This window comes from Rhinatrema bivittatum, chromosome 4 (genome assembly GCF_901001135.1).
Source record: "Rhinatrema bivittatum chromosome 4, aRhiBiv1.1, whole genome shotgun sequence".
NCBI lineage: Eukaryota > Metazoa > Chordata > Amphibia > Gymnophiona > Rhinatrematidae > Rhinatrema > Rhinatrema bivittatum.
In genome coordinates, this window is record NC_042618.1 from 65,244,805 (window position 1) to 65,260,910 (window position 16,106).

Sequence of the window (16,106 nt, forward strand, 5' to 3'; positions counted from 1 at the left end):
CTACATTAAACCTTAACAGGTTTTTGTTTTAAGATAAACCAAAGTTTTTAGTTCTTCCCTGTGGAGAAGTTACTTTTAAGTCAGTGAAAGTTCCTGGACCATGATTAAAAGTCTTTGCCAATTAGCACTTGACAAATTCAATTCATTTTTTTTTCTGGTTCAAGATGAGTAGGAGCCTAATAAGGCTGTGATAAAAGGGCAAAAGGCACTGAGAGCCAAAAGGGGGATTAATGAGCTCCACCATTTATTTGTCTTCCTAACAGCTGAACTGTTACAACTATTGACACTCATCAAAAGGTTCGACTCTGAACCCTGTCCAAGCTCTGCAGGCTCCAATGGACATCTTCAAATCCAGAGAATGGCAGGGCAAGAGCTTCCCCTGTGTGATGCCAAAACCAACAAAGCCCCATGGATCAGGTAATGAAACTTCAGCTTTTCCCCCTTTGAGATTTATTTACTGGCAGCTGACAAGGGGCAAATTCAGCTCGAATTGTGTAGTCAAGGCCCTGTCAAGCCCTTAGAGGCACCCTTGTCTTGAAGCACCTTCATGACTGGCATTTCACTCAAAAGCCCTCGGTACTGGTCCTTAACAGCTTATGACATCACAAAGGACACTCCAGACAGATGCCTACATGGCATCCTGCAGCATTTTAAAAGAGAATTAGTGGTTTTAATTATGGTCGTACTATGAAAGGGAACCATGCAAGCTCCACAGGAGACCTTTGATCAGGTCCTTTTGCTAGCACAATGCCACGGAACTGTGACTATTCCTAGTAAGGGGCCTTTTCTTGCTGAATGACTCACCAGTGATCTTTGAATACAGACAAGCTTCTAGCCCTCCCTCTTCATTAGTGAGCATTTCTATACAGAGGCCTATATAGTGCTTGGAGTCTAGGAGCTATACAATTGGGGGGAAAAGAATCCCTACAGATTCTGGCCTCTACTTAGGAAGTGCTGAAGCACTCTGAGTGACTTTATTCATTAAAACAGGTTGCTATTAATTAACTGTCATAATAAAATAAAGAACTATTATTTGCATTTCTTAGTAGGTTCTCTTTAGTAATATGTATAAAAGATGCTTGCAACTGAAATGAATTTATAGAAACCTCAGAAGTCTCCTTTTAACATTTTGGCAGCAGGAGGCTATTAATTATTGAGACCAGATCGACAAGAGAACAAATAGAAGTAAAACACAAATATGAAAGTAATTAGGAAAATAAGAAATCTAGTTTACTTGCCAAATAGTTCATGCAACTGAGACTAACGAACAAGAAATCAGCTTTGCTTGTATGATAAAGAATGGTAACTATGCAAAAACAATAAAAGCTAGACTCTACTAAGTAGTTCTCAACGTTTGTAGCCTGCAGACTTAAAGATGCCACTCCCACATTTATTTATTTATTTTTTTTTACAAAAGCACAAATGTATTCATTTTTACGTTTTCTGTCTCTCTTTGTTAGCTCTTCCTCCTCATATTACTGCCTGTGCAACTTTGTTTCTCATTGCCCGAGAGCTGGAGGGGAAGACTGAATCCTTCAGCACTGCTCTGCTTGCTGGGGATCACTTCTGGCTTCCCTTTCTGTAGGGCAGAAGCGCACCATTTCTGTGCATCTGAGTTCCACCCACTGGCTACGCCCATAGCACTATGGCCAAGTCATGGGCTGGCCCACATACATTTCTTTTGTATTTCAATTTGAGCATTTCCATATCAAGTGTTGCTGAAACTTATTTTGATTAAAAGATTTTTATTTTTCTTAGAGGCAGTAGGAAATATGAGTTGATTGATTAATGTTAAATTATTGACGATTTCTAATCATAATTACAGCAAATGTATTTCCAGGCTACAATGCTTGGAATTAAACTACAAACCAGTATATTTTACAAATATTTACAAAAATTATTTAGATATAAAATTATACTATTTTCTAAAGGATTTCCCCCTCCAGACCTATGGAAAATTCCTTTTGAAAATTGTATTTATTTTATTTATTTAACATGTTTTGTATACCGTCATTGGTTTTGCCATCACAACGGTTTACAGGAAAAATATATGAGGACAAAGTAACATTAGGGTTTTAACAGAGAGTATCATAGTTGAAAATTTAGGTAACATTGGAGGAAGTAATAGTAGGGTTAGTTATTATATATAGAAAAAGTTCTTGAATGACTATTGTAGGTTTCGTGGTTGTGTTGAGATTTCATGGGTGGACCGGGTGGTATCTCTGTTTTCTTGGTGTTGTCTGGTTGGGAGTCTGTTGGTGTTGATGATTAAGTGCGTCTGAGAAGGCTCTGGTAAATAGCCAGGTTTTTAACGCTTTTTTGAAGGTTTAGGTGTCAAATTGAATTTTTAGATTGTGGGGTAAAGAGTTCCATAAAGAGGGGCTGGCGATGGATATAGCGCTCTCTCGGGTTGATGATAGATGCGTGGTTTTTGCGTGAGGAATAATGAGGAGGACTTTATTCATTGAGCGAAGGTTTCTTTTTGGAGCATGTAATTCAATGTGTTTGGTTAGCCAGTAGTTTTGTTGTCCTGCGATTATTTTGTGGAGGATTGATAAAACTTTGTAGTCTATTCTGTATTTTATTGGGAGCCAGTGTAAGGAGATGAGAGTTGGTGTAATATGTTCTTGTTTCTTAGTTCCTGTAAAAATTCTGGCGGCTGCGTTCTGAGTATTTGGAGTGGACGGATGGTAGTAAAAAGGAGGCCAAGGAGTAGAAAATTGCAGTAGTCTAGGTTTGTAAATAATGGAAGTTGCAGGACTGTTCTAAAATCATTAGGTTTAAGACGTCTGAGTGTCAGTAATTTGTGATAACCTTCTTTGATTTTATTTGTTATGTGGGTTTTGAAGGATAATTCTTTGTCAACTGTAATTCCAAGGTTTCTAGCATGGTCAACAGGAGAGATTATTGTTTCTGGGTTTTCTGTTTTGAGTGGTTGTATGGGTGATAATAAAATAAAATAAAAATAAATTTCCAAAGTATTTGGCATGGGCTGTCAAACAAAATACTTATTTTCCTCATGATATAACATAAGACAGATATATACAAAATATTATCACATCTTTGTACTAGTAAATTATATAATCAGAATGAGTCAAACCGAATGCATGGTTGCATGATATTTATCTGAATTACAAGATCACCAGGATTTCTTATCGCTGTTTCATGGAAACTATTTTAAGTAATTTTCTCAAAGCTGCCATTTTATCCAGTCTTGATTCGTGCGAAGAATTTCACTCTTGTTTTAAAAATGGCTCTGCCAGTTTTACATGTTTATCCAAATGATGATTTTTTCAGTCTCTGCAGTTCTCCTTTCATGTGTTCTATCACCTGAGAAATCACAGTCTTCTGTGGATCCTCTTGGCTTTTCTCCACATACAAGCTGAAATGTTTGATGATCTCAGATAGCAACAATTCAGGGTTGACATCCATCCCATGGTGATGCAACATCCTCTCACAAGCTATGGCATAGTTTTTGTGCCAGTTTACTGGGTGTTTTTCATGGGAATTTACAATTTCTTTATACAACTGCAAAACAAGAGACATATGAAATATATTTTGTGATTCATGATAAATCAAAATATTCAAGAAAATCAATTTCTCATCCTAATTCTAAGAACAGTAATAAACACCATGGATTATGGCTATGTAAGTGGGGCAACTAGTCCAGGCCCCCACAATTAAATAGCACACAACACTCAAGAAGACTCCATCACAAATTATTTGACTGGTAATAAAAGGTTGCAGCTTTATTGAATCCCTGACAAAGGAATCTAACCCATGTATTCGAGCCCTCCTAACTGAAAGGTATCTGGAAGGAGGTCTAACCTGCTGGCCAACCACAAGCAAGCATGGCCATGGTCTTGGGTGCAGGGGGTACCTTGGCCAGGGCCTTGCTGGACAGCCCGCCCTATTCTACCAAGACTACTAGCCCTCTGGGACTACGTCACAGCTATCCCAGGGGTCAAGGCCTGCTGCTGCATCAAGACCTAGCAACCCAGCAGCAGACATCCCAGCTGTGCTCCTGGGGATCTAGAGGGAAGATCAGATTGCTCACCCTATGAAAAGAACCTCCACACCTCCCTGGCTCAGGCACCTCATCTGAAATACAACAGCTGACACTCTTGAGGGCAATATAAAGGAATGAAGAGTATGCTGAAATGTTTGACAGATTCCATATTAGACCTAAACTTCTATCAGTTATTAGCTAATACTATTAGTCTACTAGCTATATCATGGTAGTCAGAAAACAACAGACACGGAGTGGGTAGGTGGGCAATTTTCAGGAGTCATGGCACAGAAGGAAGAGGATGTAGTGGGTAGTGGGTAATGGTTCCTCACTTATTCTACATAAGAAATTGCCATACTGGGTCAGACCAAGGGTCCATCAAGCCCAGCATCCTGTTTCCAACAATGGCCAATCCCGGTTACAGTACCTGGCAAGTACCCAAACATTAGAGCCCATGTTACTAATGTCAGTAAGAGCAGTGGCTATTCCCTAACTTAAATTGATTAATAGCAGTTTATGGGCTTTTCCTCCAGGGATTTATCCAAACCTTTTTTAAACCCAGCTATGCTAATTGCCCCAAGCACATCCTCTGGCAACAAATTCCAGAGCTTAATTGTGCATTGAGTGAAAAAGACTTTTCTCCAATTTGTTTTAAATGAGCTGCTTACTAACTTCATGAACTGTCCCCCTAGTCCTTCTATTATCTGAAAGAGTAAATAACCGATTCACATTTACCCGTTCAAGTCCTTTCATGATTTTGTAGATCTCTATCATATCCCACCTCAGCCGACTGTTCTCCAAGCCGAACAGCCCTAACCTCTTTAGCCTTTCCTCACAGGGGAGCCGTTCCATCTCCTTTATCATTTTGGTTGCCCTTCTCTATACCTTTTCCTTTTGAGATGCAGCAACCAGAACTGCATTCAGTACTCTAGGAGCGGTCTCACCACTGAGTGATACAGAACCATTATGACATGTTCCATTTTATTCACCAGTCCTCTCCTAATGATGCCTAACATTCTGTTTGCTTTTTTGACTGCCACAGCACATTGAGAAGACAATTTCAATGTATTATCCACTAGGGATGTGCAGAGGGACGCCATACGTTGCATTCGGGATTCGTCGGGGGGCAGATATGCTGCATTCGGCAAGAGGGGCCCCCTGATACGTTTATACGTTAATTCTTATTCGTTTCCCAGCTAAAATTAAATTAACTATAACCCCCCCCCCTCCTGACCCCCCCAAGACTTACCAAAACTCCCTGGTGGTCCAGCGGGGGGTCCAGGAGCCATCTCCTGCACTCACACCCTCAGCTGCCAGTATTCAAAATAGTGCCGATAGCCTTTGACCTACTATGGCACAGGGACTATTGGTGCCATTGGTCAGGCCCTGTCACATGGTAGGAGCAATGGATGGCCGGCGCCATCTTGTGCTCCTACCATGTGATAGGGGCTGACCAATGGCATCGGTAGCCCCTGTGACATAGCAAGGGCAAAGGCTATCGGTGCCATTTTGATTACTGGCAGCCGACGGCCCGAGTGCAGGAGATCACTCCCGGACCCCCGCTGGACCACCAGAGACTTTTGGCAAGTCTTGGGGGATGCTCCTGTCTCCCACATGACTTGCCAAAAGTCCAGCAGGGGTCCAGGAGCGACCTTCCTGCAGCAATGAGATCATCTTGCATGAGGCCTGAAAACTCTCTTTCATGGCTTTTGGCCTGAATTGAGGTGGTTCTGGATGCAATGTCTAAACCAAAGGGTAGTGCTCAAAATCTGATCATTTTGCCCCAAAACCGTTGATGCTCCAGCCAAATGGGAATGCGCAGATACGCCTCTGACAATCCAAAGACGTAAGAAACTCCCCCAACTGTACTGCCATTATCAGCAAGTGTAAGGTTTCTATGCCGGAACAAGTCACTTCAAAAGCCGGTTGATTCCCTTGAGATCCAGGATATGGGGGAAAGTAACCCCCCCTTTCTCGGGTACAATGAAATAATTGGAATACCGGTCTGTATCATCTTGTGACATGGGCACTGTGATCACAGCCGCAGGCTGAGGAGTCTTGACAATGTACGCTCCACTTTCTGTCTCTTCTGTGGAGAACTGCAGGGAGACTCCACAAAAATGTCCCCAGGAACGCTGAGAAACGCCAGAACATAACCATCTCGTATCACCTCCAGAACCTACTAATCTGACGTGATCACGATCCACCTCTGATAAAAAGGAGAGGACCTCCTATCTTCTGTTCCCGGGAGTGGATTGGCACACTCTCATTGAGGGGTTTGGGGGGCACCTCTATTTGAGTCGGTACCTTGTCTGGGATGACTGGAATGAAGGACTGAGACCTACCCAAAGGTTGAGCCCTATGAGAAGTCGTTAAACCCCTAGCATGAAGTATCATGCTGACCGAGCGCAGCACCTGCTTTTTTATCCTCTGGTACCTAAGGGACCTGGAACTCACCTCACTTACTGGCCTTTTTTTTTTTAATCTCACTCCCAAACCAGAGAAATACTTTAACATAGAAACTTCAGCACCTGAATGGTCAAGCTGAGGGAGCGAAGTACTCCCTCCTGGGTCACGCTCCTAACCAGCCAGTTGTCTAAGTAGGGGAAGACATGCACTCCCAGTTGGCGGAGGTGCACCCCCACTACTGCCAGGCACTTGGTGAAGACCCGCTGGGCCAAAGCTAGGTCAAACAGCAACACTCTGTACTGAAATTGCCTCTCGCCCACGAGAAATCGCAGATACTTTCTCTGACTGGGAAAGATCTCAATGAGGGCATATGCGTCTTTTGAAATGGAGGGAGCAAAGCCAGTCCCCTCTTTGCAGGAGGGGAATCAGGGTGCCCAGTGAGACAATCTTGAACTTTTCTTTTTGGAGAAATTTGTTCAAGGCTCTCAGGCCAAACTGGGGCAGAGTCCCCCTGTTCTCTTTGGAATCAAGAAATAGCGGTGTATGGGCTAGACTGCTCTGGCCATTACAAGGCAGGAGAGCTCCATCAATAGAATTTCCTGATGGGAGGAATGACCCTAAGATGGGTATGAGGAGAGTCCACCAGGACATCCAGGAAGTTAACTGGTACCCTCGACAAATGATGGATAGGACCCATTGATCCGAGGTAATCTAGGGCTAGTGGTCTGCAAATGATTGCAGCCAGCTTTTGACTGGAGGATCTGGTGTTGAGGGCATGGCGAGCTGGCTTATGCTCCCCCACATCCAGTCAAAACCCTGTGGTGGGGCTCTGCTGGGGTGCTGGCTGGGGTCTAGGGGTCTGCTATTGTCTAGAGAGGCCACGGGAGCTCACGTGTGGAGTTCAAGTATGCGAGGCAGGAGGATAGTACTTCTTCTGGCGGTAAAAGGATCTTCTGGGTCCCGGATACAAAGACTTTCTGGCGGAGGACGGCAGGTCCGAAGTACTAGTTGAAAGATGCTGAAGGGTCTCATAGTGATCTTTCAATTGAGCCACAGCATCCCTCACTTTATCCCCAAACAGGTTCTCACCCGTACAGGGGAGGTCCGCAAGCTTTTCCTAGACCTCCAGTAGGAGATCAGAATCCCGAAGCCCCGCCATCCTTCGGGTGCCAATGCCTTCTGCCGCTACCCTAGCAGCCATCTCAAACTAGTCGTAGTTTGACTGCACCTCGTGTTTACCACACTCCAGGCCCTGCTAGGTGACTGCCAGAAAGGTGTCCTGCTGCTGCTGGGGGAGGTGCCGTACAACTTCTGGACCTTTTTCCAAAGGTTCTGAGTATACTGGGTCATGTACAGCTGGTAGGAAGCTATAGGGGCGATCAACATCGCACCCTGGAACACTTTCCTACCCAAGGAGTCCTTCGCCCTGTACTCCCGACCCGGAGGTGCAGAAGTGTGGGTACAGGAGCGCTTGGCCTTCTTGAGGGCTGACTCTACACAACTGACTGATGTGGGAGATGTTCCAACGGCTCAGAGATGCTTTCAGCAGGTTCCGCAGTCTCAGAACAAGGCACGGCACCCTCAGTCTGCACCACACTTTGAAGTTGCTCCAGTGATCTCACCTCTGCAGGATTTGCCGGGCCATCTGCTCCTCCGGTGACAGAGTTATCAATAGTTCTGGGAGGGAGACTAATTCAGCTTCCTTTTGGCATCCCTCCAGCAAAGTCAAAGCTCCCTGACTTACATGAGCATCCACTGGGCCAACCATAGGGTTAATTATAAGAGCAGCTGAGACCTCCCAATCTCTAGCCCTTCGCTTGTGGTCTGAATGACATAACTCAGGTAATATTAGAGCAGCAATACGGACAACTCAAGCAAATCCTGTCAGTTCAGCCATCTTGGATCTCTGTATGACACACTTTAAGCTCAGTTTCAGCTCACTTGCATCAGAAGAGGACCGGAAGGCTCATCTACATAGTCTATCCAGCAGCTCCTGGGAGAGGACTCCAGAGGGCATAGCGAGTGAACCAAGCTTCGAACTCTACAGCCCCAGCTTCCAGAGGCCCTGCACCACTTGCAGCAGAAGAGGACTGGAAGTACACGCCTAATGGCGCATGCACCTCAAGCTCTATCCATTTACCTTGCTATACCTTATCTGTTTACTAGAACTTATCTGGTTTTATTTGGTTTTTATATGATTTGATTTTACATAGTAATTGCGTTTGGTAGGAGTAATTTGTTGTAGATTTTATACATAAGGAATCTAATTAAAAAAAAAGAGTTAATAAGTTGGGTAATTAGGAAAATATAGGTAGATTAATTGTAGTGTTTTGAGGGTCACTGCCAGACACATATAAAATAAATCCATAGACTAAAAGTAGTTTAGGTTAGCTTTTCATCCCTGCTCCCTTAGAAATTTTAAATCAATAACAAATCAACAAAATTATGATGCAGGGAGTAGTCCAGCAGTGAGATGGAGGCTTTCCAGTCTTTTACACTGAGTGCCACATGTATTACTATCTCCCAGCTGACAAGAGGTCATATGTGTGCGCTAAGTGCAAAGAGCTCCAAGCCCTCCAGAATCCGATTTCTGGAGGCTAGAGTGGCAGACTTGGAGGAGTAAAGTGGCAGAGATATATAGAGCAGACCCTTTAGGGTCACAGTAGAGAAGTCCCACCTCCAATCTGGTAGCCCCTGTGCTGCTTTGAAGGAGAAAGGTCACCTGGAAGGAGAGCATCAGCTTGATGAGACAGGAAGTAATCCTGTAGTTAGGACCTGCCCTCAAGATGATGTAGTATCCTCTCACACCAGGGATAGGTCTCCAAGGACACAAGCCCAGAGGGAAGGATTAGGACGGCCGTTATAGTTGGTGATTCAATTATTACAAAGGTTGATAGCTGGGTGGTTGGTGGACATGAGGATCTCTTGGTAACTTGCCTGCCCTAGTGCGAAGGTAGCAGACCTCACACGTCACATAGATAGAATTTTAGATAGTGCTGGGGAGGAGTGGGCTGCCTTGGTACGTGGGTACCAATGACATAGGAAAGTGCAGGAGGGAGGTTCTGGAAGCCAAATTTAGGGTTTTAGGTAGAAAGCTGAAATCCAGAACTTCCAGGGTAGCTTTTTCAGAAATGCTCCCCGTTTAATATGCAGGACCCCAGAGGAAGGCAGAGCTCCAAAATCTCAATGCATGGATGAGACAATGCTGTAAAGAAGAGGGTTTCAGATTAATTAGGACTAGCTTTCATTTTGGAGAACGGGTGACCTTTTCTGAAAGGATGGGCTCAACCTTAACCAGAGTGGAACCAGGCTATTCGCACTAACCTTTAAAAAGGAGATAGCGCAGCTTTTAAATTAGATGATGGGGGAAAGCCAATAGTCATTCAGAAGCGAATGGCTCAGAATGATGTTTCTCTGAAGGATTCTAAGAGAACAGGGAAAATAGGGCATCCCAGTAGAGGGGTTGCAATAAATGCCAAAAGGAATCAGGTGCCTTTAAGTAAAGTGCAGAAAGATTCCAAATTACTCCTAGCAACTGATAAGCAGGTTGTTAATACAAACAGGAAACATACTTTGAAATGTCTATATACAAATGCTAGAAGTCTAAAAAATAAGATGGGAGAGTTAGAGTGTATGCCACTAGATGAAGAGGTAGATATAATTGGCATCTCAGAGACCGGGTGGAAGGAGGATAACCAATGGGACACTGTGATACCAGAGTACAAATTATATAAAAATGATAGGATGGATCAAATTAGTGGAGGCGTGGCATTATATGTTAGAGAGAGCATTGAGTCAAACAGGATAAAAATTCTGCAGGAAACAAAATGCAATGCTGAATCTTTATGGATAGAAATTCCAGGTGAAAAAGGGAAAAAAACAGTAACGGGGGTGTATTGCCGACACCTGGCCAGAATGAACTAATAGATAATGAAATGCAAAAAGGAATTAGGGAAGCTAACAAAAATCGGCAGCACAATAATAATGGGTGATTTCAATTACTCCAGTACTGACTGGGTGAATGTTACATCAAGACATTCTAAAGAAGAAAAGTTCCTAGATGAAATAAATGACTGCTTCATAGACAGCTGGTACAAGAATCAAAAAGCGGGGGAACTATTTTAGACCTGGTCCATATAAGAACATAAGAAATTGTGCATACTGGGTCAGACCAAGGGTCCATCAAGCCCAGCATCCTGTTTCCAACAGTGGCCAATCCAGGCTACAAGTACCTGGCAAGTACCCAAACACTAAGTACATCCTATGCTACTGATGCCAGTAATAGTAGTGGCTATTACCTAAGTCAACTTGATTAATAGCAGTTAATGGACTTCTCCTCCAAGAACTTATCCAAACCTTTTTTAAACACAACTACACTAACCACATCCTCTGGCCGCAAATTCCAGAACTTCATTGTATGTTGAGTGAAAAAGAACTTTCTCCAATTAGTTGCTAACTTCATGGACTGCCCTCCCTTAGTGGAACACAGTATTTGATGTGAGAGGTAACACTGTTGGAGTCACTTGGTAATAGTGATCACAACATTATCAAATTTGACTTAACTGGAGGGAGCACAAAAAATAAATATATTGTGACAGCATTTAACTTTTAAAAAGGTGACTGATAAAATAAGGAAAAAAAATAAAAGGAGCAACTGTAAAGGTTAAGAGTTTAGCTCGAGTATAGATGTTGTTTAAAAATTCTATCTTGGAAGCCCAGAACAGATGTATTCCACGCTTTAGAAAAGGTGGAAAGAAGGCTAAACGACTGCCAGATTGGTTTAAAGGTGAGGTGAGTGGCTAAAATATCTAAAAGAATATCTTTCAAGAAATGGAAAAGGGATCCGAATGAAGGAAACAGCATAAGACTGGCAAGTCAAATGCAAAGCATTAATAAGGAAGGCAAAGAGAACATTTGAAAAGAAGCTTGCCATGGAAGCAAACATGCATAATAAAAATGTTTTCAGGTACATTCATGGTAAAAAGCCTGCAAGGGAGTCATTTGGACCATTAGATCAAGAGTAAAAGGAGTACTTAGGAATGACAAAGCCATAGCAGAGAGACTAAATTAATTCTTTGCTTCAGTATTCACTAAGGGAAATGTAAGAAATAAGAACATAACATGCCATTCTGGGTCAGACCAAGGGTTCATCAAGCCCAGCATCCTGTTTCCAACAGTGGCCAATCCAGGCTATAAGTACCCCAAAACTAAGTCTATCCCATGCTACTGGTGCTAGTACTAGTAGTGGCTATTTTCTAAGTCAACTTGATTAATAGCAGGTAATGCATTTCTCCTCTAAGAACTTATCCAAATCTTTTTTAAACCCAGCTACACTAACTGTTTAACCACAACCCCTGGCAACAAATTCCAGAGTTTAATTGTGCGTTGAGTGAAAAAAACTCTCTCGATTAGTTTTAAATGTGCTACATGCTAAATTCATAGAGTGCCCCCTAGTACTTGTATTATCTGAAAGAGTAAACAACGATTCACATTTAACTGTTCTAGACCTCTCATGATTTTAAACACCACTATCATATCCCCCCTCAGCCATCTCTTCTCCAAGCTGAACAGTCCTAACCTCTTTAGACTTTCCTCATAGGGGAGCTGTTCCATCCCCTTTATCTATTTAGACGCCCTTCTCTGTACCTTCTCCATTGCAACTATACATTTTTTGAGAGGCGGCGACCAGAATTGTACACAGTATTCAAGGTGCGGTCTCACCATGGAACGATACAGAGGCATTATGACATTTTCTGTTTTATTCACCATTCCCTTCCTAATAATTCCTAACATTCTGTTTGCTTTTTTTGACTGCCGCAGCACACTGAGCTGACGATTTCAATGTATTATCCACTATGACGCCTAGATCTCTTTCCTGGGTGGTAGCTCTTAATATGGAACTTAACATCGTGTAACTATAGCGTGGGTTATTTTTCCCTATATGCATCACGTTGCACTTATTCACATTAAATTTCATCTGCCATTTGGATGCCCAATTTTCCAGTCTCACAAGGTCCTCCTGCAGTTTATCACAATCCGCTTGTGATTTAACTATTCTGAATAATTTTGTATCATCTGCAAATATGATTACCTCACTCGTCGTATTCCTTTCCAGTTAATTTATAAATATATTGAAAAGCACAGGTCCCTGAGGCACTCCACTGCCCACTCTCCTTAACTGAGAAAATTGTCCATTTAATCCTACTCTCTGTTTCCTGTCTTTTAACCAGTTTGTAATCCACGAAAGGACATCTTCACCTATCCCTTGACTTTTTACTTTTCCTAGAAGCCTCTCATGAGGAACTTTTGTCAAATGCATTCTGAAAATCCAAATACACTACATCTACCGGTTCACCTTTATCTACATGTTTAATTAACCCCTTCAAAAAAGTGAAGATTTGTGTGGCAAGATTTGCCTTGGGTAAAACCATGCTGACTTTGTTCCATTAAACCATGCTTTTCTAGATATTCTGTTTTGATCTTTAGAACACTTTCCACTATTTTTCCTGGCACTGAAGTCAGGTTAACTGGTCTATAGTTTCCCGGATCGCCCCAGGAGCCCTTTTTAAATATTGGGGTTACATTAGTCTTCAGGTACAATGGATGATTTTAATGATAGGCTACAAATTTTTACTAACAGATCTGAAATTTTATTTTTGAGTTCCTTCAGAACCCTGGGGTGTATACCATCCGGTCCAGGTGATTTACTACTCTTCAGTTTGTCAATCAGGCCTACCATATCTTCTAAGTTTACTGTGATTTGTTTCAGACCATCTGAATCATTACCCATTAAAACCTTCTCTGGAACGGGTATCTCCCCAACATCCTCTTCAGTGAACACTAAAGCAAAGAAATTGTTTAATCTTTCCACGATGGTCTTATCTTCTCTAACTGCCCCAACTGAGTCCCTTGCAGGCTTTCTGCTTTGGATATATTTTTAAAAGTTTTTAATGTTAGTTTTTGCCTCTACGGCCAACTTCTTTTCAAATTCTCTCTTAGCCTGTCTTATCAATGTCTTATATTTAAATCACGAGAAGCAATGGGACCAAGCCATCCGGAGGCAGAGGAAGAGGTTGAGGGAGAGGCTTTTATCACCCATATTGAACTCTAGCGATGATAACCATAATAGGGTGATTAATATTTCTAATAGAACCTTAAATGAAGATGAGCTTTCCATCCTAAAGAAAGGATTGTCATTTGTCCCTACCCCTGCATACGTTTTCAACACATGCGTAGATCTGTTTAAATTTACGAGAAAATGAAAAATTATGGATATTTTCTCAAAAAATACATGGAATACACAGGATAACTCTATAATCAAACCAAATAGCAAGTGGATGCCTAATGGACTGCTCAATCCTGTTATACATACTTATGAAGCGCTCATACTTAAAGATATAGAAGAGAAAGAAAATATAATTAGGTTCAAGAATAATCTGACTACAAATGAGAAACTTGCTATTAAATCACTCAGCAGTGATAAAAATATAATTATAAAATCAGCAGATAAAGGAGGGGCAGTAGTGGTTCTTGACAAACAAAAGTATATTCAGGAAATTGAGAGACAACTCTCTGATGATAAATTTTACAGTAAGTCCGCAGTAGATCCGACATTAAAAGTTAAGAAATCGATTGATAACTTACTCTCAATAGCAAATGCTTCTGGTTGTCTGACTAAAAAGGAGTTAAGTTACCTCACTGTTGACCATCCTGTCATGCCCACCATTTATGTTCTACCAAAGATACATAAGTCCTTAACAGATCCTCCGGGAAGACCTATTATTTCAGGGAATAGTTCCCTTTTGGAATCCCTCTCCAAATTTATTGACCTCTTCCTAAAACCAGCGGTTCCATTGATACCATCATATGTACGGGACTCCTCGCACATAATCACTATACTACAGTAATTACCCACGCGCTTAGTGATAATATCATTTTAGTTACTTTTGACGTCGACTCATACACCAACATTCCGTTAGAAGGAGCTATACAAATTATAGAGGAACAACTACTTAACAGGCAATCACATAAAAGAATACCGATGCAATTTATCATTGATGTGGCCACGATAGCCCTATATAACAATTTTTTTGCATTTAACAAACAGTATTACATTCAGACAAAAGGTGTGGCCATGGGCTCCTCGATGGCACCCTTGATTGCCAATCTCTATATGGCCAAATTTGAAGAAACACATTTAAATAATCACAAGTTTCAAGAGCAAATTGTGATCTGGAAAAGATGCACAGATGATATATTCATGATATGGGCAGGAGATGTAGAACAGTTACTTCTATTTAAAGATTGGTTAAATGGTTTAGATAAGAATCTAAGTCCATAAGCCACCAAGCACAGCAAAGCACTCTAAATATAGTCCACACCAAAGATGAGTGCTAAGATAAAGTTATACAGTCCCAAAAATTCAAAGCAATTTGTAAATCCAAAGGTGATATTTATTTATAGCGGCAACTCCACTGTGTATAAATAAGCATTCTTTAAACAGAAGGGTCCCCCGATAACGACCCGTGTTTCGCCAGGGGCTGCATCGGGGGGGGACGCACAAAAGATTTAATGTAATCTGTAAATAAAGAGTAAAAACTCAGGACTGTAACTAAATGTAGATGCCAATGCCGTATGTAGAATCAAAAGGTACATACACTTACCAAGTTGAAGAGTACACACACACGTAACAGGGAGCGCGTTTATGTGTCATTAAACATGGAGCTTTAAACATGTCAAAAGGCGCCAAAAGCATTCACAAACCAATCAGCTGTCATTTATGTCATTCGCTGTCCCTGCAATAAACTATACATCGGTAAGACTAGCAGACAAATTAGGACTCGAATAATAGAGCATCGTTCTAACATTAAACACTCATGGATGTTAGCTCCCTTGGTTGATCACTGGATAGCTCTATCTCATACAATTTCTGACATATTCTTTTTTGTTTTGGAAGTGCTGTCTCCCCTTCCGAGAGGGGGAGATTTTGATGCCCATTTGATTCGATGTGAACAGCGGTGGATTTACCGGTTGAACACTGTTGCCCCTGCAGGTCTCAACAAAGAGATTGAATGGGTTCATTTTATCTGACAGCTGATTGGATAAAAATACCTTGTTCTGATTGGTGGGTGGTTTGCCTCAGCTGATTGGTTTGTGAATGCTTTTGGCGCCTTTTGACATGTTTAAAGCTCCATGTTTAATGACACAAACGCGCTCCCTGTTACGTGTGTGTATACTCTTCAACTTGGTAAGTGTATGTACCTTTTGATTCTACATACGGCATTGACATCTACATTTAGTTACAGTCCTGTGTTTTTACTCTTTATTTACAGATTACGTTAAATCTTTTGTGCGTCCCCCTCGATGCAGCCCCTGGCGAAACACGGGTCCGTGTCGGGGGACCCTTCTGTTTAAAGAATGCTTATTTATACACAGTGGAGTTGCCGCTATAAATAAATATCACCTTTGGATTTACAAATTGCTTTGAATTTTTGGGACTGTATAACTTTATCTTAGCACTCATCTTTGGTGTGGATTAGATAAGAATCTAAAATTTAATATGGTCCATGATTCAAATACCATTCCGTTTTTAGATACACTTATCACATATAATGAAGAAGGTTTCTTCACAGATATCTATAGAAAACCAACAGATACGAATAAGCTATTGAGATTTGATAGTTGTCAC

At 41.7% G+C, this 16,106-nt stretch overlaps 1 protein-coding gene across 2 annotated transcripts in view; it reads right to left on the reverse strand.

Annotated features, from left to right (window-relative positions):
- Nucleotides 1–2,848: 2,848 nt before the first annotated feature.
- TMEM260 (transmembrane protein 260) overlaps nucleotides 2,849–16,106 on the reverse strand; it is a 246,464-nt gene continuing 233,206 nt past the window's right edge. For both annotated transcript variants that reach the window (XM_029598248.1, XM_029598249.1), the window contains exon 16: nucleotides 2,849–3,528. In XM_029598248.1, coding sequence (XP_029454108.1) covers nucleotides 3,274–3,528 — 255 coding nt within the window. In that variant the 3' untranslated portion in view covers nucleotides 2,849–3,273. The remainder of the gene's footprint in view (nucleotides 3,529–16,106) is intronic.